The sequence below is a fragment of the Lonchura striata genome, chromosome 2 (assembly GCF_050655825.1).
Source record: "Lonchura striata isolate lonStrDom1 chromosome 2, ASM5065582v1, whole genome shotgun sequence".
Classification (NCBI taxonomy): Eukaryota; Metazoa; Chordata; class Aves; order Passeriformes; family Estrildidae; genus Lonchura; species Lonchura striata.
Genome location: NC_140704.1, coordinates 124,183,345 through 124,209,735, shown reverse-complemented (window position 1 = coordinate 124,209,735; position 26,391 = coordinate 124,183,345). Strand labels below are relative to the sequence as shown.

The window sequence follows — 26,391 nt, the reverse complement described above, 5'->3', positions numbered from 1 at the left end:
AAAGGCCAACAGAATCCTGCTCTATGTTAGGAAAAGCATTCCCAGCAGATTGAGGGATGTGATCCTGCTCCTCTACTCAGTCCTGGTGAGGCTGTGTGAGGAGTGCTGTGTCCACTTCTGGGCTTCCCAGTACTAGAAGGACATGGAGATCCTGGAGATGGTCTGGTGAAGGGCTACAAAGACAATGAAGGGACTGGAGCATCCCTCTTATGAGGAAAGGCTGCATCGATGGGCCTGTTCAGTCTCAAGAAGAGAAGACTGAGAGGGAACTTCATCAATGTACACAAGTATCTTAAGGGAGGATGTTGAAAAGCTGGATCCAGGCTCTTCTTGGTGGTGGACAAGAGGTAATGGGAAGAAATTGATGCACAGGAAGTTCACTGGAACACATTGCCCAGAGAGGTTGTGGAGTCTCCTTCACTGGAGATATTCAGGAAACATCTGGACATGATCCTGTACCTTGTTTCCTAGGATGACCCTGCAGGAACAGGGAGGAAGGTTGGACCAGACAACCGACTGTGGTCCTTTCCAACCTTATGCATTCTGTGATTCTGTAATGACAAATTTCAGCCGCCTCATTATGTGGAAAACTCACTACCAGTGCTAGAGCTTCACCTCCAGGTCCTGTTCCTGCATGCCCAGTACTTGCAATGGACTGCAGGTAAGCATCTTTTAGACTTGTGGTGAAGAGTTGGGACAAGTTTGTAATAAAAATGTGCCTACATTTAATAGCCTTCAAAAATTTATATTCTCTAGGTTTTTGTTTGTTTGTTCCCCACACCACATGCTCAATCCCCACAGTGGCTGAGTAAACCCACATAATCTCTTAATAGCTGCTATATCTATGGCAAGAGCTTTCATAGCATATGTGTGTTTCCTTTTGTTTTAGAAGTGGTGTATCTCTTTGATGCTCTTTTATGTGATTATTTTTATTTGCTAATTTTGTAGACCTGTAATATGCCACCTTTCAGTTCACTCTAGTTAAAATAATTTTGATACAACTTTTCCTTTTCTGTGAAAGTTGTGAAATAGCTTTGTTTGTCCTTGTCTGTCTATAGAATCTTTTGTAATCATTCTTTTCCTGAGATGGGGAAATAAGAACTGCATTCAATATTTGAGGTCAACACATTGTGAAATTGTAGAATGGTGCAGTACTGCTGCAAAAACAAGTCCTTCATAAAAGCATTGAGAAACAAAATTTTATCTCAGTTTGGAGTTCAACTGCAGCTTTTCCAGCTCAAAAAGAGGTCAGGCCTACTTAAATTATTATCCCATTCAATCAAACAGCTGTTCAACCCTTGATCTGGTAGACCAAGTCTTGGGTAATAGGGGATTGAAAGACTCCTCTAATAATCCAAAGATTGCTGAATAATCCTAGGGTAATTATAATTCTTCAGGTAAATCCAAGCCTTCAACCCTTGTTTATGTAGCTAACCTTCACTGCTTAGCTGCAGATGTGTTTAAGCCCATGAGTTAAATACCTCACTAGAACTTCTCTGGTAGTTTGCAAGGTCCACTGAACTTCTTGCCTAGGGGAACTGAAACACTTTAACTACAGAATCAAAACAAGAAAACTAATAATTCTTTATCCCACACTCTAACAGGCATAAGTGACACTGATGCCACTTTCTCCACATGTCAACTTTTCTTTAAAAATTTAATGTTCAGGTTTCTGCTACCTGACCTTTTATGGGCAGACACCACTTAAATGAACAGTTACTTGATAGGACAGGGTGGGTTGAAAACATGCCATTACCTGTGTTGTAAATTTCTGTTGATAAATACTGAAATTCTACTGCTGGCACTGTTAACCTCCCATCTTTGTAAGCCAAGAGAAAAAGAAAACTCTGACAGTTAGAGGGGGAGTAGAGAGAGAATGGAGCCATACAAAAAGTTGCTAAAAAAATTCAGTATCTGAAATTATTTTTGTCCCTCTGTTACATTCCTTTCTTTATTAAACACTTAGAGAATTAATTCTCAGAAATGGAGAATGCTTTCTTCACAAACCTAACTTTTAACATTATTACCATGCAAGGAAATCACCATACCAATGCCCTGATGCCTATTTGAAAAACTACAGTCTTTTTTAGCAGTTCTGCTAAGGATGTGTTTCTAATGTAAACTGTTTTCAGATTAAAATAGTGCCTAGATAAAGACAATCAGCTGCACGATTAATGCTAGGACTGCTGGTTAATACTTTATGCATGAGGGATGTTAGTTGGCAGGCAACAGACCAAGGATGTCAAGGAAGGATTAGGAGAATCAAAAGCAGCCCCCACACTTATGGTGGCTTATACAATACTGCCCCTCCTAGCACAGCAACCACCATCTGTTTTCATTATATAAATATTAATATTTTGTGTTGCTTTGTGCTATTTTTGTTGGTGTCATGTTTGCTCTGTTTGTTACACCAGAAGACAACATTGGCAGAGGTATTTCTTTCACAGTCAACTACATTGCCTAGAGTACGAAAGATAAAATACTTAGGACAAAATAAATGCAGGTTATACAGACATATATAAACCAGGCTATAGGAACACAGAGATAAGTTAAAAAGAAGAGAGGTCAGTGGCTTTGGAGTCCTGGGCTTACTGACCAAAACCAGACCATACACATGGATCAGTGGAACATAGCAGGAATACTTTAGCTGAAGTCCAAAGGCCTTTATCCACTCTCAAACACCACCACATCCACAGTAAAAAACTCTCTGGGCCCAAGGTGCCAACTAAGCAGCTCACTGAAGTACACTAATTCTTCCCTTCAGAGGGGTTTAGGGGTTTAGAGGTGGTCCTCAGGTTCCTGCCCTTGCTGCATGGTCATCCTGCAGCTCCTGTAGACACCTGCAAACATGGAAGGTGTGACTATTCAACCTCACTCTGTGGGAAGCTAGAGGAATAGCAGTATCAGGAGAGGTTGTGTGATAGAGCAACAATATGTAGGCTGAGATTTCTCACAAACCATTTAAATTAGGAAAATTTCATCAGGCTTTTCTATTAATACATAAGTGTTGAAAGCCTTGTAAAAGCTACAGGTATTTCTGGCAATTGGGCTCCTTTTATCTTTCTCAGTTTTACCTGGAAATGTTAAGTACTGTGGCCTGCTCAAGAGTAACAATGCCACTTCAGGATCTGGGAGATTTTCTTGGTATGTTTGTTTTTTCAAGTTCTCACAGCCCAAAAATTCCAAGCCAGGAACATTGCTGAATACTGTAAATGTAACATGACTGCATTTAGGGAATTTTCACAACTATCCATGTGCCTCCATATTTCCCTGCTTCAGCAGGAGGGTTGGACTATATGGTTTTAAGAGGTCCCTTTCAACCTCAGCTGTTCCATGATTGTCACAGAGCTGGATAGAAAGAGAAGAAGTAATAAGTAAGTTACAAAATTGTCAGGGGCAGAAGTGCAGCAGTGGCTTTGGCATAGGCATCAGAGGATGGAGAAATCACATAAAACCTTGAAGGGGTAGGAAAAGACTGGGGAAATGAAGATGAGTGCACAGAAGCAGTAAAGTGGATGAAATGGGAGATCAACAGACTGACATAGTCTCTCTCTCTCCCCTACGCCTCAGTTTCACTCAGGTGGTACATACTGTCCTACATATGCATAGGGTGCCTGTTTCTCAGTGAACAGCAGCAGGAGAGCTAGCTCCTGAAAAAGCACAAGGTGAGCCTTACAGAAAATGAAGGAGTAAGCGGGACAAGGTACAGGCAAGTCTTCTCTGAAATTATTTCTTAATGGCTTGGGATGTTTTACATTTTGACTTCTTAGGCTGTGCTCTGACTACACAGAGGACTAAGTGTTGGTGAATTGGACTTGCTGAAAACTTGCTTCTGGAGCTCAGCAGGCAGTTGGAGAATACAGTCTTCTAAAATTCAGGAAACAGGCTTTTTTTGTTGGTTGGTTGGGGTTTTTTTTGGGTTTTTTTTGTTTGGTTGTTTTTTTTTTAGCATAAAGCTATATTGAATGGATCAATTTATTCCCCTGGGCAACACTCATCAATTTTCTGAGATTATCTACAGCAAACTGTTATCAGTAACTAAAGAGTCTCTCCAATCTACTGCTGAGAAAGCCCTTTTTAAAAACAAAACTTTGGATGGAGGTTCCTAAATCATGTAGAATTCTTGGCTAGGTGTATGGCTGTCTGACATAAGATTCCACCAACACAATATTGTTGGGATTTTCTAAGCAGCAGATTTATCCTTGCTTTGACAGTCACACAATTGAAAATTTTACTGATAAACAAAAGCTGGAAGACCTAGTATTTCAGTTGCTTTCTTCCCAAGTGGCTGAGCTGAGTACCTTCCTCAAAGCACACAAGGGTTAGTAGCCATTAACCAGCAAACAAGGGGCCATCCACCTTGCATGCGTATTTTGGTGACTGCTGAACCTCAGAGGTCCAGCCCACTTTGGTGAGGGAAAAACAATTATTGCCCATAACAAGGCCTGCAAGTTATTAGTTTCTATTCCTCCATGAACAATCCCTCATTATCAAGAAAAACTCAAACAAAAATAAAAAACCTTGTTGGTTTGTGGTTTGTTTTTCTTTCTGATTGAGGAAGGCCACACCCAGCTGCTTTAATTATACTTCTAAATAGATACATGTAAACATTACTTTTTGGCTGGGAGAATGTAAAGTGAGAAAAGGCTTTTTAGGGTTTCATTTCTCTCTTCAAAGAAAGGAATAAATGAGTTACTGATAGCTATTGTTGTCCACATCTGATTATAATTATAGATGTTAAATCACTAATAATAATTTTATATTCATTTTTTCTACACAATAGTCATTCTTGTTTGAAACCGCCACGCTTATTTATTCTATGAAAATCCACACATCACATTAGAAATGGACATTCAACTTGAAATATAACTCTGTATGTTCTGCTTTATTAAAATGCTGCTGATTACGATAACTGATTGCAAAAGTACACACTCATTAGCTTATGCAAGTTCCAGTAGTGTCATTTAAGAAGTTGATTGTAAGGAATTAGGCCATATTGTGTGTCCTAGCCTGTTTTCCTTGTGTTTATGTAACTGCCGTTCAGCTCTGCAGACTATGAGTTATGATGCATTCAAAATCATGGTAGAGAATGCAGGGAGAACTCACCAAGAATAAATTGCTTTCTCTTTTCTTCTCAAGTGAGAAAATATGGCCATATCAGCAATTTGCACCAAAGCAATACCTAACACATATCATTCAAAAGGTCATACCTTGGGAAGCAAATTAACAAGGTTTTGCCTAACTAGACTTCATCCTGTCAAAATTCTTGCTGTAGTCAATGGGAAAGGGCACCTGTAAATGAATATTTACCACATCCCAAACAGGTGTCAGGGCAGACAGGATGGCAGTACCTTGGGTGTGGCTTTTTCCTCCATTGATTTTAGAGAACCCTATAAACCTAACATATAATTTGAATTAATTGTCAGAAATTTGAGGTAAATACCAGCCTACAAGTAAGGGTATCAATACCACTCAGATAACTCTGCTGCACACTCATGCACGTGGCAAAGCAGCACAGAACTGTATGAGGTACTGTTTTCTGCTTTGGAGTTGTGACAAAAGCAACTGTCAGGTGACTACCACCTAGTCTTCAAAATCTAAGTTTACAAATGTCTATAGGCCAGCAAAATACAGCCCAAAAAAAAAATGGAAGAGACCTATAGTATGTGATCTTTCCGTGTCATTGTACATTTTCCATTTTTCAGAGTCTAAATTACAAAAATACTCTCTTCTCACTCTGATTTTTCATCCAACTAAAGAGTTTGACAAAGACCTGGTGACTTACAAAACAGTCAACAGCATGCAGTCTCCATCATGGCAATGCTGCGTATCTCCACACAGCATAACTTCAACCACACAAATGCATTTCTTCTCTCAGTTAAATAATTCAATGTTCACTAATGATGCAAATCTTCATGTAAGATGTAGTTTTTGGAAAACCCCAAATATAAGCACAGGAAAATTATAAAAAGCTAATGTTATTTTTCTGAAGTGCCTCAAACTTTTATGTGAACACCCAGACAAATTTTGTTGAACAAATACTTGCCATTGAAAAGGAGATGTTTTCTATTCATGAAAACAAATCTCTGAAGAAAGCTAGGCCTTAAAGAAGGCAGGAGCTGAACTTGGATCTTACATTGGAAACCAAAAGCCCAACAAGCAAAGAACAGATAAGACAATGCTTCTGCACAGAAATATTTGTTCTACAGTGCACTGAACATGAGTCATTAAGAGTCAAGACATTATAAGATATTAAAATTTTATTTACAATACAAAAATACAAATTTTACTTACAATAAAAAAATAGGATTATAGTCTGTGGACACAATAAATAATCCATTGGATACATTTAGCAGTAGCTAGAGTACTGCATAACAATTTGACCCTGAACTTGAAGAAGGACATGGTGAAATGGAAGAGAAAGCAGTAGGGAGAACTGTCAGTTAGAAGAAAAGTTAAACATGATTAAATGGTTTCCAGTGTTTGGCACAAGAAGTCTGAGAACATGATCATGATCTTCAAATGTAAAATTCTGCTTCACAGAAGAGGGTACCTGTCTGCACTGCAAGGCATGGAGGACAACAAGGGTCTGAGATTGCAGGAGGGAGTCTGAACATAAGAGGCTTCTGACTGAGAAGTAGACCTAGTTGACTGGAATATTGTATTTTTCAGAACCTGTTAGAAAATATCTGCCAGGAATGGAACAAGCACAGTGATCCTGCTGTAGGACAAATTACAAAATTATGTTGGAGGTCTCTTTCTGCTCTACTACAGCATAACACACTTCAAGTTAGATTGAATGTGTGGAATACATTATGTGAAAAAAATACCAGCTCCCTCTTTGTCTACCCACTAAGTCTATTCCTCTCTGTTCCTTTCTGCAAGGAACCTGCAAATATGTAGCTTTGTCATTTACTTTCTCATAGCGGCCAGGAAGCATCCAGTAACATTTAGCACTTTATTTTCAGTAGTTTAGCTACTGCCTACAGACCAAAATAGTTAACTGTGTCTTTTCTAGGCTCCAACTAAAAAATACCTGTGCTAAATCAGAGAGACTTAAGATCACTTGTCAGTGCTGAGAAGAAAAGCATTACAGAACTTTACCACTAGCTTTTTGTTGCACTCCAGTTGCAACAGAGATATTCTTCTAAGCATATCCTCTTCATCTTGACAAAGAGTCCACAAGTAGTAATGATAATGGTAATGATATTAACATATTTGTACTGAGATTAGCAAGAGTTTCTGTGGCATGAACATGCACTTCGAAATCTTCCTATTCTTCCTCATTCTAATCTATTATTTACATCTATGTTCACTGTCAGAAATAAAAAGTATGCTAAAAATATGGAAACTGAAATACAGTTGTAGGAAGGCTAGTGCAGTTTGTATTTTCAACAGTTGCTAGCAAGCTACATTAGTTTTGAAGCAACACTCCCTATCACACCAAGGTCTACATTTTACTAAGCTAATAAACATAAAACTTGCAAAGTGGGAACATTCAGTGACTTTATGTGTTATATGTTAGCCTATTGGAGGTAAAAGAAGAACACTTTTTGTTGAAGGTGGTCTCCAAGGGGTTAGCTGCACTCCATTCAGACATCAATTGTACAGCCCATCTACTTTGCTATTCTACTAAAATTCTGTAAAATTAAAGTGCAAAGTAAATAGAGAAGAGTGCAAAGAAATACAACAGGAAATTTCTTCAGTTGGAATTAATTACAAGTACATGTATTACCTCAGGTTCAGGTGAGATACATTGTTGAACCTCTCAAAGCTTACCATGTTTTTGGAAGAATGCACATATGGTGAAACCTGTGGGCAGAATGTAGGTAAGCCTAAAGGACTTTGAAATGTGTGCACGCTTCTAGACTGTGTAATATAAATAGGAGATGTTCTTTTTGAAACAGTCTTTTAGATATAAGACTCAATGGTAGAAAAAAGAAATGGAACTTTCATGTGTAAATATAGAAAGCTTAATGTTAGGGCTTGAGACTTTTAATGAGAAATATGTACAGTACCAGTACCAAGCAAGAGGTAGAACTCAGCTCTTTGAAGGGTTAAAGTGAACTTTAGTCTTCCACCAATCACCCTCTGGTAGTGTATCTTCATAAATTTCCCCCGTTTATGGAGTGTTTTTGATGGCAGGCAATTCTTTGTTGAAAGTTAAGTGCTCTTTTATATGAATAAATAAAGAAGGCTTTGGTTTGAATGAATACATTATTTTGACAAATGTTTATTGGAAACCCAATTATGGCTTAATAAATCAGTACTATCTGTGGTACATCAGGTGAGCTCACCCATGCCATCAAATGACACGTTGAATATTAGTAGGATAATTAAAACAATTCTGTTGGATGTTGTTCTTCTTACCCAGGTCTGACAGTAGTCAAAACAGGAAGAAATTGTTTATTAATTTTATTTAACTTATTAAAATACTTTTTGTAAGATGTAATGGGCATACTTAACACAAAAAAAAAAAAAGAAAGAAAAAACCATTTGTTTTCAATTTGCTATTAGATTACAATGACAAGGTCAAGCGCAATGCATGAACTGAGTGGCAGCTGAATTTTAAGGGTAGTTGGGAAGCAGAAAGGATATATATGAAGTGGAGCTTTGTTTTGTCTGAAGTGGTCACTGGTGATATGAAATGTATCTGGAGTCAATTCATGTGCTTTCTGAGTTAGAACAACCAGAGGAATGAGAAGCCGCTTTCATAGCTGTGAAAATGAAGGGAATAAAGTGAAAATCTTTAACTCAAAGTCAAGAAGAAATAGACAAGTTTAAAGTTAAATTTTTTTTATTCTCATAATATTCCCCTGTAGATAAAAATTTACAGGGAGCAAACCACCAGGAATTCCCATCTCTTGAGGTCCCTGGACTGATGACAACAAAATAGAGGCATACTGGTGGAAGGACACTGAAGAACTTTAAGATTTATGAAAAGAACTTAAATGATTTCCCAAAGGACCATTTCCAGGCTTAGGATATGGCTAAATTTATATCCACTAGGACTTACAAGCCTAAAATAAGGATTGAAACTGAAGTAATTTGGTTTGGTGTGCATTTGAATTAGAACAATATTAATAGCCACCTAGATGTCTTTCTTACCAACTCAACTTCAGTGTAATATTCTTCTTATGGGCACAGAAGAGGGAGTGAGGAGATGTAAGGAGAACAACAGAAGGCACCACAAAGTCCAGCTTTTCTCCCCTGAGAGAAAATGAGTGTTAGGAGTTGGCCAGAGAGATGGCAATGAAAGACTTCTCTTTGGAATTTGTCAGTTCATTGAAAGGAGAAAAAAAATCACCAAGACAAATTATTTTGTTACACCAGAAATTAATTTTCCTCAGGACCAACTCAGGCTCCAGATTTCTGGCAGCAGGCAGAGAACTTGGAGGTCCCAGGGCTTAATTGCCCACACTAGGACTGAGGATCACATATTTCCCCAGAGATCTGTTTCTCAGATCTTGGATATAGTTTGAGGTCATCTTCTAAAAAATAGCTAGACAGCATTTTGTAATTTTCTGCAAGATAGAGATAATATTCTCTATTTTCCACCATCCCTTACCCTAGTCCCTTCTCAGGATTTTAGATTGACAAACAGCAAAAGTGTGGGAAGCCATATAAGGATTGTCTTCACTATTTACAGTTCTATTTTTTCCTTTATGAAATAAAAGCAGGCATGCACTTTGCTGCCAAGGACACCATCACCAGTAATAAATATTCTGCAATAAAGAAGACAGAACTTAGGACAATCATGGTGCATTAAAGCCTTGGGCTTTTTCTCCTTACCTAAGAAGATGTTCCAGGGCTAGCAAATCTGGATATCTCTCTTCCAAAGTAAAAGAAGTGAAGACACTGGTTTTTATACCAATTTTAGTAAAACTAAATTAGCATTCCTTTGTCACATGGATTATCTTTACTTGTGGACCACATTTTGTTACCCACAAGCAAGAATGAAGGATTTTAGAAGTAAACTCTCACTACATCAATTTCTCATGTGCGGCCTCAGAAAGGCAGACTGTTCAGTCCAAACTATGCACATAGAAACTAATTTCCTTGAATAGTATCAATGTGGTTGGCCTGGTAAAGAGAAGTGTGGACATAGAACAGGAAAGAAATGCATTTAGAAACTTGCCCTGAGCTCTGGTAAGGCTGAAAGAGTAACAAGAAAAAGCAGTCTGCAGCCCATGAACTTGACACAAAAGACACAAGACACAGCTCTTAAGAAACCTAATTATCAACCAAAGATTCAGCCCTTCCTCCAGAGTTTCACATAAATTTGTTGTCAATAAATAATATTAACAGATTTGGTTCCTGGCCAAGTTTATCAATTTTTCTTATCTCTAGCCTCTTTTCTCAAACCTAGTTCCCTACCTTTGCCTGTGGTCAATCTAACTGCAAATGTGACTTAATGGAAGGAGAAAGAAGGGGAGAGAAAGAGTCCCAGGTTTTCATAACACAGATTTAAAACACAGTGGCTCTGAAATGTTTCCCCTTAGATTTTATTTCTGAATAAACTGTGACTATCAACCTTATTTCATTGCTCTTGATTTAGTATTTGAACACACAGCTGAAATGTTGTCTGGTTTCACTCTGCCTTCTGCCAAAAATTCTTGATAGACATGCTAGTTTATCTTTTGCCAGACCCTGTGAGTGCATCATAACTGTTGCTGCTCTTTTCTCCAGTGATAAAGACAGAAGGTGCTGCACCACTGCCTGCTCTGCATAGCCTTATATTTCAGTGGAAATCAGCATTTGAAGTGTTACATCTTAGAGCCCAAAGGAGAAGAAAACTTCATGGAAGATGGTTCTTCATTGGTAAGCAAGACTCCTGTTGCCATCCATAAATCCCTCAGGCTGCTATTATAACCCAGAACAAGCTGGCATCACCCCTAAATACAAAAGACTGTGTGAAAGATTAACAGAACAAAAACAACAAAGAAGTCATTAAAACACCTAGATGATAATATGCTTGAAAATATCTCCCCAAATTTCCTTGTGGCAAGACAGTGATTGAGCCATTGATCAAAGCTATTCTTCTTCAGGGGATGTTCAGGGAGAAGGCAGTACAATGTGTTAACATGCAGGACTACAGCTCTTACAGTAATGGGGAGAAGCAGAAGACTGATCACTGACCTCAGTTATTTTAAATGCACTCTTCTTTCCTTCCAGCAAGAAAAACAAAACTAAACTAAACCAAAAAAACCCTCCACAAAACAAAAAAAGAGCCTTGTTTTTAACAGAATCGACACAAGTTAATAGAACGTGGTTTTAATGCTATATTTCATTTAATTAACTCAGCTTTTTCTGTGTACATTTGCATTGCTAAAAACCTAAAACTGTGAATTGTGTTGGATGAATAGGTTAAATAATTTCTTTGACAAAATAACTTTCACCAGCACACAAATGTTCATGTACAGAGTCTTTGTATCATGGAAAACAAATAGTTATTCAAAGCAAACAACTCTGGTCCACTATGTACTCCTCAGTGATGATACACAAGTACCAATTACAGAGAAACACACTGTCCAGCAAGGATTTGCTTTTAAGGCCACAAAAATAACCAAACCAAAACAAAATCTCAAAACAAACAAACTAAAAGAAACAACAACAACAAAAAAGCCCTGTAATGCTCATTGCATTAAGAAATTCTGAAATCTACCCATTTTCACTCTAACTTTTTGCCCTTCTACTCCATCAACTTCATCTGAATATGCCTGAGGTCTGCAATAAGTACTGGGATGAAAATGGCTGTAATAAACAACAAGAAAAATAATACCTAACACCAGACTCAAAACAGTTAAGATGCTTACAATTGTAAAACGTATTTCTTTGATAATGGAAGGTTTCCAGAACATATATACAAACAAAATACCTAGAGTCACTACAGTGTGAATAGCATAATAAATAGAAATGCAAACTTTTGTTCTTCTCCCCTTTATGTTAAAAAATGAAAAAATTAGAATGATTCCAACTACAGTTCTGTACAGATATTCCATCTTCTTAGATTTGCAAAATGTTGTATGCTGTTTCAAAGTCCAAGTGAAGCCACCGATCCAAAGAAATATCAGCAGAATTACAGAAATTCTGACACTGAGTAGAGTGATCAATGAAATACTGAGTATCCAAGAAGTGATGGTAAGCAACTTATAGAAGAGGTACGTGAACTTGGAAAGCACATGAAATTCATTTTTGTCAGGCAGAGATTTTCGTAGTGATATCTGATAATCAACCATTGTTAAGGAGATACCACAAAAAGACATCATAATGGCAGCATCTAAACAAAACACAAGGAAAAATGTTACATCAGAGAAAAAGATACACTATGATTGCTGAATGAAGTTTTACAAAATATCATGCATCCCTAACACTTTCTTTAACCCAGTTCTATATTTACTCTCTGCTCCAAAGCAAATCACCATAATTTTAAGGCTTGCTTTAGTTACTTAAATCTAGGCATCTGATGACGTTTGGTACACTTACGTTATCCTGCCCAGCCCCTGGTCCTTAATAGCCTTGTCTAAGTTGTGTGTCTTATCTGCCATGTCCATACACAGGTGACTTAGAAATTCCCAAAGTATTGCAAATAGACCATAAAAATTTAAGTTTCAGCAACCAATATATGTGAGTCTGCTGTGTCTAAAATGTAGAAATCTATAACTAATGCTTGATCCATCACATGGTCGTATCCAAGATGAGATTTGTCTGATCCTTTTCCATGAGTAAGTTTTGACTCCATGGACTTTGAGGAACACTAGACATCAATGCAGATATCCCAATTTGGTTAGGTAAATTCCAAACCAGAATATGTCAATGCCTTGCCTGTAATTCTGCTAGTTTTAGAGCTGGAAATGGTGCAGCTGCTGTCTTGCTTCTGCTTCTGAGAGTTGAACCAATATCTCTTCACCATGTTGCATTCTACAATATTGACATCTCCTTAGATTTAGTTTTGACTCTGTCCCTCACCTGTAACCTATGCTCATGGGCCTGCTTTTATTATGTAACTGATTTCCAAATGCCCAGCTAGCAGTTTTAAAATAATCCATAATCAAAACCACACATATCAAACTGCTCTGCAAATTACAAGCTAATTGCATTAAGAGCTTCTTTTCAAGTGATGCATCATTATGGTTTTATTAGATATTATGAATTTTATATTTATGATGCACAGTATTTTAATATGACTTTTCATTTTATAGTGAAATCTTCCTTCTTATTGATTTAGCAAAATGGACCATTTACTAGAGAGAAATTCTAATTAAATGCAGAGTAATAATACAGCGGAACACGTTTTCCAAGGTACATTTAAAATGTTATCCAGTCACGAGTTATATTTTTAGGTAAGATATTCAATTTGCAACAGAAGAAAAAAGACTTACATTGATAGAAATGAGTTTTGCCATGTTCCATGAGGATGTAAATCTGAAGAAAAAGTTGTGGTGTGGTCTCAAGAAAAGTCTTGAACACCCTGAGCATGTTAATATCAGTCACTGCATCAATAGCTTGTTTTTCAATGCCGTTGGAAGGATCTACTTCTGATGCACTTCTGTTACTTGTTTGTTTAAATGCAACTTGACAGCCATATTTCAGAGCAAACCAATACCTATTTTAAAAAGGACACTTGATTAGACAGGACTTTTTAGAAGACCAACCCAATAAAATGATATTATAACAACTTTTTCCTTCTTCTATTCTGGTAAAATTATGTCTGATACCTGTCTGGTATCAGGGATATCAGAGAATAATTTAAGCCCATCAATACCATGCAATAATAAAACTAATGAAACAGAATGAGACTTTTCTGAATAAAGATACAAACTTAATTTTGTTAGGATCTAATTTCTTTAGATTACTGCATTTCTGAAAATTCACTTAGCATCTCTCCTCAGTCTCTCCTTGAGATATTAATTCACTTTCTTTGTATCCTTTTCAGGGTATTAATGAACATCCAGCTGTGAATATCCACATCTAAGTAAGTAGAATATAGATCCATAAGCCCCAAGGATAATATCTGATTAATCACAAACATAAAACTGACTTTTAAAACAACCTACTACATTGTTACTTTCTAAATAATCAGAAGACTTATATTTCAGAAAATACTGAAATATAATTTTCACTCTTTTTTTTTTTCATTTTTGTGTCATGGTCATAGTTTTATATAGGTAACAGTAACAGGCAGATACACTGCTTGCTAATACCCTATCAAATGAGATATTTATTAAATACATTATGATGTAGGGTAGAGAAATCTAGTCTTGCTATAGTAGCAGAGGTCCTGAGATGTGGAGAGATAGGATACAGTGTAGAAAAGCACATGCATAGGATGATAAGGGATGGCTTAAAAAAAAGGGATAGGAATGAAAAAATACGTATGTAGCAATTTTAACTGTATTACTATTATTATTATTACTGAAGACTTTTATGCACAGATGTAATCTTTCTTTTTATGTAACTAATAGATATAGACTAATAACAATTCTTGGAATCAACTATTAGAATTTAATTTATACTAAGTTCTTGGCTTTATAGGTATATAAATCCACGTGTTCGTCCATAAATAGGATTTTGACCATAGCAGGCTTCAGACTTCTAAACCTGTTTCTGTCTATTTAGTTCCCAGATGTTTTAAGCTTCTGACATCCTTCTCCAATGAACCCACTTTGACTATAACCAGCAGACAAGACAGCCTAAGTGGTTCCTTTTAAAGAAAACTCACTGTTATTCAGCCTATTTTTCTAGCCTTGCAAACACTACTAGAGTCTTTCCTCATCAAAAGAGAAACTAATTCAGTGAATAAATTATTACAGTTTCATCATTCATTTGGATCTATTTTCTTGAGAAATTAAGCAGAACACCACAGGCCAACACTTGCTTATCTTAGCTATACAAGACCGCTAATACACAAGCTGAGAAAGGCAAGGTCCTATGCCTTAACTTGCCTCCTATTTACATTCCATAAGACAGCATCTGAGAGAACTTCAAGATTCATGCTGAAGTGCAGCTTTCTAATTCCCTGACCATCCACAGGATCACACACACCAGGGGCCTGATGAAACCCGTGCGTTGCATTTACCGTGTGTAGAGAACAAGAGGGCAGCGGATCATCAGACCATCAGCCAGCCAGACCTCACAGGGCCGTCTCCTCCCAGTGTAACGCTGGAGCTCAGCACTCCTCCTTAATAAGGGAGCTCGGAAGAATCCCTGGCTCCTTCAGGGGTTAAAAGTTTAACACCTTTACCACCGTTAAAGACCAAATCTTTTGACCACAGGGAAGGCAGTGGAAGGCTCTCCTCCACAGCCAGGATTGTCAGTTCCTGGGTTAAGGGCATGCTAGAGGAGTAATTACGTATTCCCTGGTATGTTAAGGCATTTTGACCATGCAAGTGAGAACTGCAACGTGGAAGCAACAATAGGAGGAGGTGTGGAGCAACTTTGTTACACAAGAGACTTTCCTTTTCTCCTTGCAGCGATTCATAGACTGCATCCCTGCCACTCAGTCCATGAACTGCCTCTGGATCCATTGTTTATTCCCAAAGGAAACTCATTTTTATTTTTATGGTTTTGTGTATTTATCTTATTGTTCCCTGAATAACCACTCATAAGCAATGAACTGAACTGTTTGGCAAGGCATCTAAAGCTTTTTCCTGTTTATAAAACAATTAGTATTCCAAAACATCTGGTTCTTGCATCTGAGATGTAAAAATCTGGAAAGTTTGCAATGTTTTCAAGAAAAAACAATTGGGTAGACTAATCTGCTAGTTGTCCCGGACTTATCCACCAGAGCCTGTGTTTGTCCAAGCAGCAAGAAGTGGAAATCAGCTGCAAAAATTCTGAGCTGCAGAGCTCACTGTTGAGATGGCAGGTGACATGTAAGGCAAGAGATGTCCTAAAAGAAATATTTCAGCTGGATAAATACCTGAAATCACTTGTAAGTTTTTAGAGCACATTCCTTCTGAGCATTGTGTATTAGGTTTATATTGTTATAAGATGGTTTGCTATGTATTTTTCATTAGTTGTAGGGGTTTTGGTTAGTCCACTTCTGACTTTGAACGCTTTATAGAATACATTATTTTTTTTCTAGTAAACTCCAAATACTTCTACTGCTCTTTGATTATGTATTAAGCAGGGTGGCATTCTCCAAGATCCACATGTTTATGTTACTTACTGTAAGTACACTGTGACAAATTTTCATATTTTAAGAGTATTTTGTACTTATACTGTCATTCTCATCTGTCTCAAGGGCTCATAACCAACTTTTAGACCTAATGTTGAAGTATGTCCCCAGCCTATGGCAAAGTTCAGTCCATACTAAAGGATAGGTCAGATTTAAATTTTCTCCTTTATCATGCCCACAGCTCAGTTAAACCCTATGCCTGCTCTGAAACTACTATAGCTATACTACTCTAATCTATTTTCCTATAATATATCTATTGCTACAGGAGTTCTGTGCTTCAATATTCACAAACTGCAAAGTCTTTTAAAAAGGTACTACAATTGTAATAAAAATACATTAATAAAAATATTGGATTAGTTATGTATTTTAGCTAGAGGTACATCTTAAATGGAATGTGAAATGGTTATGTCAATAATACAGACAAATGCAAGTTTACCATTTACTTTTTCTCCTTATAAATTCATCAAAGAGAACAGGTTTTTTGTTATTTCAAGGCATATAAGCTACTTGGAAGCCAACAGAGTAAAAAACCTACAATTTCTTTGCAACTGGTATTGTCATATGTGAATGGCAAAGAATTACTAGTGTTTCTAAATATCATTCATTTTGACAGGAGAAAAAAAAGGGTTTCTGCATTTGTAGTATTGCTTTGTGAAGAACACAGATAACAGGGCTCCTACTTGTTATAAAAACTCATGGAAACACAGCTCCATTGTCTCTCTGTTCTTGAGATGTTCCTCAATATTCACCATCATTTCACAAGTGATGAAGTTTGATCCTGTAAAATTAGGAAGGCTTTGTCTTTGGCTGGGAATTCGCAGGGATGACAGCTATTTTGTTTTGTTGCTTCACAGCCTTCACATGTGACAAGCAAGTGGCCTTGCCAATGTTTCCATATCACATGCTTCCTCTCTGATTTCCACTGACTTGTAACACAATCCCAGCATTATACTACATCTCATCAAACTACACTGATAAATATTTGGGTGCCATTTACAAATTCATATAGGCAGGGTGTGAGTGGCCTGGCAATAATGATTGTCCTGTCAAAATTCTGGCCATGCAGTCATAGCCTTCAGTATTGCATAAATCCTTATCAAAAGAAAATTACTCTCCGCTGCATGTTAAATTTCACCTTCTAAGTATCAAAATACTTGGATTAAACCCATGAAACTAATGCAACTAAGTCAATACTTAGGTCAGTAAATTTATATTAAGAAAATGTGATCAAACATAGAATCACAGAATCATTTCATTTGGAAAAGATCGTTAATATCATTGAGAACAACTACTGCTCTAGCACTATCAAGTTGGTGGACCTAAGTGCCACATCTACATGTCTTCTAAATATCTCCAGAGATGGAGACTCACCCACTTCCTTGGGCACCTGTTCCAATGCAGTGAAGAAAATTTTCCTAACATCCAATCCAAACTTTCCCAGTGCAAGCTGGGGCCATTTCCTCTCATCCTGTCATTTGTTAATTGAGAAAAGAGACTGACTCCCACCTCACAGCAGCCTGCTTTCATTTGTAGAGAGCAGTAAGAGTTTGACACAGGGTGTAGGTAACTTAACCTCAGTGACATCTCCTAGCCAGATGACTCAACATCCTTGTTATTGTTCAGTTCCACTTGCAGAGCCCCATACCTGTTATGCCAGGGCACCTGTGAAGGTGGGGTAGTCACAGGGGAGGCACACCTGCTGCACTGGGCAGGAACTTGTTGCCATTGCCCCTTAGCCTTAAGTCACTGTGCTCAGTCAGGTGAAGAGTGCATAGGGAATCATCCATCTCACACATCCTGCCTGCCTGTGGGGCAGTCTCAGGGAAGGCAGAGTGTGATTCTAGCAGTTTGCAGAGTATCTCTCTGTCCCTGATACTCCTCAGCCTACTCACCTCCCCCCAGAGCGCTGTCACTAAGCAGAGGAGCTCCTTTTCCAGAGTGCATGTCCCACAGGTGTGCTCAGTGCTGCCAGCTGGTACTGCTTCAGAACAGGGCCCAACCTGCAGCCCATCACCTATGTTGTCTCTGAATTTTCCTCACTGACTTTTAGAAATATGTAATGAAATAACCCCAGGTTCAGCAAAGCACTCACGTTCACTCTGATGTCTCATGGATCTAGAATTAATTTTTACAAATATGCAAAAAAATCTTTTTTTCTGCTTCTATTCAAAGTTGCAAGGCATTCTGAGCATCAAGAAGCACAAAAGCAGATGACAGTGGCTGCTGATTATGTGACCTATTCTGACAGCAAAAGTTATGAATTGCTAATGTTTAGTCCCCCACAGGTGTATCCTAGACTGATGAAGCACACTGCTAAACATCAGACAGCTCCAGAATTCATATGGTGCCCTACGGAAATCTCCCATTTCCCCACATTCTGTGACAGTGTTATTGTCTTAATATTGTCTTTTTCGTCACGACTGTTCTCAATTCTACAAACACCTGTGTGAACCATTTAAATGGGTCAGGCTGAATATAATTTTAGTCAGCACGTTAAAATGTACATTTTTTAACTTAATTTTGTCTCCTTATAGAGCATACTATTTCATATGAAATATAATTGGAGGTATGCACCCTTTCCAGCAAAAGAAACTAAATCCTTCTTAGATAAGAAATATTTTTAATTTTGTTTGCCTCTGATTTTATATATATTGTATGTATGTATATACATATATATATATATATATATATATATATAGCAGCATGATTTGCATATTTATTACTTAGCATTGACAGTGTGTTAGCAAAACCAAACTGATTCCCATTGTTCTGTGCACTGTACAAAACCTCCAGGGTACTAGTTTGTAAGTCACCAGTTCCAGCACCTAAAGGGAGCCTAGAAGAAAGCTGAAGAAGGACTTTGTACAAGAGCATGGAGTGATACAACAAGAGGGAATGGCTTCAAACTGAAAGACTGTAGGCTAAGAAAAGATATCAGGGTGAAACTCTTTCCTGTTGGGGTGGTGATGGACAGGTTTCCCAGAAAAGCAGTCTGCCCCATCCCTGGAAGTGTTCAAGGCTGTGTTAGATGGGGCTTTGATCAACCTGGTCAAGTAGAAGGTATCTTTGCCCATGGCAGGGGGGTTGGAAGGAGCTGATTTTTAAGGTCCCTTCCAAACCAAACCATTCTAGGAGTCTAAGTTCAAAGATGGATCAGGAGGTGTAAAAGGAGATGAAAGGAGGAAGAAGGAAAGGAAGAAAGGAAAAAATTAAAAAAGATAATTTGATAAGATTTATTCACATCTTATAATTTCAAGCCTCCAAATCTTATTTAATGGCTAGGCCCTCATTTTCCTCTTTGAATGAAGAATATGAGTTTCTGCTCCAAATGGCCTTCTAGAGAATCTCACCTTAACAAGTGTGACCTGACTTGACAGAATCCATTTTTATCCATTTACTGTACAGATAAACCTGAGAGACTCATTGTCTAAATTAACTACATAAATTAGATGACTAAGTGGGAGGACAGGAGGAAGTTGTACCTTGATACACCTAAGGAAAATACATATAATAAAAGTATGTAATAGTTAATCACAAAGCCCAGATGCCAACTTGCTGTTACCAGCTTATACTTTACAATATGCATTACCACACTGCTGAACTGTGAGGAGTGGCTGAAAGAACTTTGTAACTTATACATAACACCTTGGAAATTTTCCAAGCATAAGTAGCAGCACTGGAGAAAATATCATTTGTGCAATAAAGAACAAGCAACCAAGTTGACAACACTGTCAAATAACAAAATAATGTTGACTACATAATAAGCCACTCAGAGAATGTGGAGCTAAATCTGGAAAAGAAGATTCAAAGTTATAGAAATTCATGGTAAGAGATATTCATTGGAAAGTGTATGAGTTCAGGAAAATCTAAAAGTTTGTGGATTGCTTTAGAGTTAAGGTAATCCACTAAGCAAACAAAGTTTCCTATCACCATTAAGTCAGTCCATGCAAATATCCTTACTAACTATTCAGCTATTCATTTCTCTTCTGAATCTTGGTGAGTTTACTACACATGTTTAGACACTCAGGTTGAAACTTTACTTCATCAGCTGTCTTAGATGCTTACTGTGCATAACATCACTTTGAAAACTCCTATTTATCAGTTATGACAGTACTACATCTCAAAGCAATCATTTTTATCAGGTATGCCTCATCAAATGTCTGGTTAATCAAACAGAGCAGGGTTGTGAATGATAAAAATCATTGCTTACAGGTATATGGAAGAAGAACTACATGTCCATCAAAACCTGACAAAATTTACCACCAAAATCCATTTATTCACATGGAGCAGTAATTGTTAAGGCCAGAATTGCTCTTGTCCCTGAAGCGATACTAAGCACTTCTTAATAACTGTCCAAAAGCACCATTTCTCATTTTAAAATAAATGTTTAAATGTGCTTACCTTATAAAAATTCCACAATGAAAGAGATGAACTAGAAAAACCAACTTCTGCTTCCCAGTATCAGTACCTTCCCTGTCATTTTTAAACCACTCATAACTAAATATCTGAGTTATTATTGATGAAATACCTCTAAAACAGAGTATCAATATACTCCAAGAATATTGTCCTTGACAGAAATATCTACTAGCTACCCAGAAGTCGACTCCAATATCAACTACATAAATTATCATTCCACCAACTAAAAAAAAGAAGTTCTGCTTAGTAAACTTCCTAATATGTGAAGCTGCCACTGCTGTCATTCTGTCTTCACTTAATGTAAAGGAATATAAATGCTTTCCTACAATGGAATCTTCTTCCTGTCAATACCATCTTCTCATATTGCTTCATACAAAGGAAAGTTGGGTTGTCCATTTTTATTATGGCAAAGAGACTTGCATTTTCCTGTGCTCTTGATTTAAATAGTAAATTAACTTGTAAAATACATATCTATTTTGGAAAATATAAATGTAAATTGTCTTTTTAATTGACGGAGTAGGTCTTCTTTACTGATTCCTAAAAAGAAGAAGAAAAAAAGGAAGATTAGCAGTAACAATACCTTCATCATTTAAAATATCCTACAGCAATTCTCATGACCATTTGAACAGGCAAGTACAAAATACAGAATGTGCTGAGACACCAGTGAACAATCAGCCCAAGAGAGCTGCATTTCTGAACCTGCTAAGGTCACCCATTCTCCCAAACAATGACTCTCCACTCAAACAGCTGTTGAGATAATTCCTAAGAATTGCAAAACACTAAGAAACAAGTTTTTAAAAGCAGCTTATGGAAAAAAGATTGGTTCCTTCCCAGAACATTCTTAATTTCTGAACTCTTCTTCTTTACTGTGCATGGCACAAAATGTTAAGGAAACTTTTGTCTTGAGCACACACCATGGTATCAGAATAAACATCATTTGGCAGTTTCCATTTGTGTGCAAACATCCAGTGTTTTTATCATTTCTGCTTGGTGTTCCACACAGAGTAGTAAAGTGCTAAATAAGATTGCAGCTCTCCTGTTAAAGAGGCTTCTGAGGAACCAGACCTAGACCAGTCTATACCTCTTTGAGAAATGTCTTCTAAGCTGTGTATAGCTACACATAGATGATTTAACCACATAGCTCACTGTAAATATATTTCATTTGTAGTCAGAACTACATTTTACATTGCCCAACACTGCAAGGATTCTTGTGATCTCTTGGGTAGTCCTTACATGTCTTTCCTCTCTAGATCTGTGGTATTTGGCGGGTGAAACAGAAAAGCTATAAGGCAGTACATTCTTTTTCTCATTCACCTCTGCAGAGCTATAAACTTAAAATTACAAGGTCCCTTTACTTCATTTACGTATCTTAGGAAAAAGCTGCTGGCAGCAAATACAAAGGATGGGATGCAGGACATGCCAAGCCTGGGCTGGTGCCAGTGCCAAACAGCTGCAGACAATACATGGAGAATAGCTGCATGAGGGAACTTGGAGCAGGGAAAGGGCAGGTGGAGGCAGGTCCCTTTGGATTTTGTGAATTCAGGCACACTGTCACAGAGGAATGAAATTAGATAATTGGTTAATAACCCATAAACAAAGGTAATAACTGTTCTATGCTTGGGTTGACTGGGCACCTCTTCACTGTGACCTAGGTACAAACCCAAAAAAGAGAATTTAAGTTCTTAATTTCCTAATGAAGACAAGTGGGAACATAGCAGCCTGAAAAGGTGATGAGTGTATGGCTTACTTTTTTGGATCTAGGCCTTAGCTATTTCTAACCTCTCATTCTATCTCCTACTTAGGTTTCATGTCCTGGCCCAGAAGAGGTCAGAAAGATCAGGCGAGCTTGCAGCTGGGATAGTTGGAATCCTTTCACCATTCTTTCCTACTCTCTCCAATAAAATACCACTAATCTCTTGCAAATCACCAACGCAATTTATATTCAATTCATAGTTAGATTCTGGGAAGTGGACTTAGTACAAAGTCCATCATAAATTAAGCTCTGTGTTTACAAACACAAAAAGACAAGTTAACCATGAGCCAGCAATGTGTGGCCAAGAAGGCAAATGGCATTGTGGAGTGCACTATGACCAGTGTGGCCAGCAGTTTAAGGGTGGCTATTCTCCCCCTCTACTCTGCCCTGCTGAGGCTGCATCTGGGGTACTGTGTCCAGCTCTGAGATACCCGGTTCAATAAAGACAAGGAACTACTGAGAGGGTCTGGCAAAGGGTTATAAAGATGTTTGAGAGACTGGAACATCTGTCTCATGAGGAGAGGCTGAGAAAGATGTTCAAGCTGGAGAAGAGACTACTGAGAAGGGGTCTTATCAATGAACACAAATATCTTGAGGCCAGGTGTCAAGAAGATGGGGCCAATTCTTTTCAGTGATGCACAGCAACAGGACAATAGGCAATGGACACAAACACAGAGAGCTCCATCTGAATATGAGAAAAAACTTTACTTTGAGAGTGACAAAACACTGGAACAGGCTGCCCAGTTGTGGAATCTCCTTCTCTGGAGATATTCAAAACCTGCCTGGATGGAAACCTGTGCAATCTGTTACAGAACCTGCTTTAGCAGGGGGTTTGGATCAGATGATCTTCAGAGGTCCCTTCCAACCCCAACTGGTTTGTGACTCTGAATTTTCTGTCAGAAAATTTGTGTATGAACCAACTTAAGAGTTTATTACTAGGATTCATTCAAGAAAATTCCAAAGGAAACAGTATTTACTCTATATAACAACATGTCATTCTGCAACTTGAGTACCGCCTTTGTCAAGATGTATCTATGGTTTTTAGAACAGATTTAAAACCAGAAGCAAACATTAAAGAAAGCAAAAAAAAGCAAGTTCACTGACTGTTACAGGAAGCACAATATTAACAGGTTAGTCAATAACTAGATTCAAACAGAAAGTCTTTTGGAAGACAATTTATGGCCATGTCAGGCAAGATACCAAGGTTCATATTTAATGACTAATACTGTAATAGACATTCAAGTGGCAAGGAGTAGCCTCTGATCTTGCACCTGGAATGAGCAGAAAAGGTAACAGGATTCCTCCTTCTTTATAGACTCCCTATCCTTTTTGTAAATGCGCACTTCACAAAGTGGAATAGGAGAAAGGAAGTTTTACAGGCAGACTCCTCTGAAATAACAGCATGAAGAGAAGCTGTGAGCCAGGGGATTTCTACTCCTGACAAGCCTACTGTCCAAACTACTGTCATGTCAGCAGTCTGCAGACCCATCTGAACATCTTGGTGCTATTTGAAGCCATCAGGTTAGCTGAGATAAATGAAGAGCCACACATTATCAAGCATGTCAGCTTGCTCACTGTCTCACAATTATTTTGAATAAGGATTCCAGTCCTGAAAGAGCCTTGGAACAGCTGAGAAGACACAAGGTTTATATTTTGTTCATGGCAACCTAAAAAAAATTCTGCCTGAGTCACACAAATCTGTTATCACATATGTCCATTGCCTTAATTCCAAATCCAAGCACCAACACCTGCTCACAAGTGCACATAAAATCACTGTTGAAGATCCCAGCCTTTGATAACCCTACATTTTATGCATGATAATACTCTAAAGAGCACCATGGTCTCAGTACCAGGTGGGCTTCAATTAAGTGCCACAGGAGAAGGTCTCTTTTATCAATCAGAATTAAACTGTCCCCAGTCTTATTGAACACATTATATGAAGAGTAAACTGTCAGTCAACATAAATATAAGCCCCCTCTAAAAACTAACATACCGAATCAATTTGTGATACAGAAGCATTTTGTGATAAAACAGAAACAATAAAATTGAATTATAAAGGCTTTAGTTCTCACTACATATTTAAAATTCTATTTTAAAATACTGTTACCTTAATACTGGCCATGGATGGAGGTCTTTTTCACTTCAAAAACTGTAGATTTCCATATTCACGGCTTCCTCATCCATACCTTTACAAGACATGCAATCCAAGGAAATTAAAGGGCTTACTGATATAACACAAAGTGAAACTCAAATCATATGGAAACCATGTGACACAGTTAATGATTTACTATCTGTCCTTCTTATGCTGGTATTACAAAAATTGTATTCTAAAAATTTTGCATAGAAGTCCCTGTTAATAATAAATACTAAGTTTAACAGATTATCACTTTCTTTTCAATAAAATCACTTAACAATTTACCTCCTCAAAGTAAAATTAAAAAGGTACCACTTTGCCCCTGTATGTTTCTGTGTCTGTGTATTCTTTTTCAAATTTAGACTTTAGTTCATTAGACGTGTTGAGCAAAAGTCAATAGATATTTCTGGAAACACAAGTGTATGTGTGTGTGATTATATGCATATGTTTGCTTATATATATATATATATATATTCATTAATTTATTTGTACACCCATGTATATGTCCCAAAGATTTATACAAAAAGAACAATCTTTTTGGCTATAATTAAAAACTGCAATACAATGCACTTAAAAAAAAAAATAGCCCTTCTGTGCAATGATGCATGAAGCGATTGCATGTAGCATAGAACAGGTGATGAAAATTGTTTTCCTCTAGTAAAAACACAGGTGTTTCCAAGAATCTGCTCCAGCTGAGCTGTTGTTACTCAACATGACATTTTTATGCATGTTTAAAACAGCAAAAACACAGGTGTGATTTCACCTCTGTTATGTGCTGCACAGGATGATGCTCACCCTCAGCCTGTATCTTTTCTAGCTCTTAGGACAGGAGGTATAATCCTCAGTGTCTTCATAACGAACATGATAACCACCCTTGTCTTTTTTGGTGCCTTCCTGCTTCTCCCTTACACTTTAGAAACATCCTAGTCCTAAACAGTCCTTGCAGTGCTTGAAAGGCCATTAAGTCAGCCAAACCACAAACTCACTGCTATGACCTTTATTATAATAAGAAAAAATTACAAAACTCTATTGCACAGAGGGAGGGGCAAAGTTTCTGCGCCAAATTCTTGGAGTGTAAATCAAGCAACTCACAAGATAAATTACTGGCAGGATGATTCATTTGTTTTCTGGTTAGACTTGGCATCAAAGCAAGCACAATTGTAAATTGTGACAAATCTCCTATGGTATTTGGTATATATCCTTTCATTTGCTTCCAAATGTTGGTAGGAAGGACCCTTAAAATATTTATAGGCATTGCTGAGGCTTCTTTTCTCCACACAGGACAGCACCAGCTCTTTCAGACTTTCCTTATTATGGAAATGTCCCAGGCCCTTCATCATCCCCTCAAATCATCTCCCACAAACCTGCTGATCTGACTATTTTACATTTCCTACATGGTGTTGCCTCTCCATGCAGGAATCTTTCAGCCCATGCCTTTCTCTCTGCAAAATCTGCTTCACTTCTTTTTGGTTTAAGGTCTTTTTACTTATCTCTGTACCAGATAAAAAGAATAAAAATATAATGAAACAGAAAGGAAAATTCTGCAAGTAAAAATATCAACTTGAGCTATTCATGTGCCAATGACTATGAAGATAAGTCTCTCAAGACATTTTCTATCTGCTATTCAATTGATTATGACTAATTATTGCAAAATGACATGCTTGTGCTATTCTATTAAGCCATTACACAACCACAGTGGAGAGGCATTCATCCTCAACATTTACATTTAAAATGTGAAAAAAAAAGCCAAGTGCCAATACTCAAAGATGTCTTGAGTGCTAAAAATTCAAACCTTGCTGGATTTTCAGAAATAACAGTCTGTGTCTTGTGCACCTCATAGTTGTTACAAAATTAATCATTGAATAGCACCAACAATCTAATTTTACATTTATTTATTTGTTATTGAGG

The 26,391-nt window shown here is 37.5% G+C and overlaps 1 protein-coding gene across 1 annotated transcript; it reads right to left on the bottom strand.

The window, feature by feature from the left end:
* Window positions 1–227: 227 nt before the first annotated feature.
* On the bottom strand, window positions 228–26,353 carry XKR9 (XK related 9). The gene is made up of 4 exons (XM_085572218.1): window positions 24,457–26,353; window positions 20,582–24,016; window positions 13,383–13,606; window positions 228–12,280 (listed from the first exon to the last, which is right to left on the bottom strand). Exons 2-4 carry the CDS (start codon window positions 20,878–20,880, stop codon window positions 11,637–11,639), a joined length of 1,167 nt encoding a protein of 388 aa, XP_085428344.1. The 5' UTR covers window positions 20,881–24,016; window positions 24,457–26,353; the 3' UTR covers window positions 228–11,636.
* Window positions 26,354–26,391: the final 38 nt, after the last annotated feature.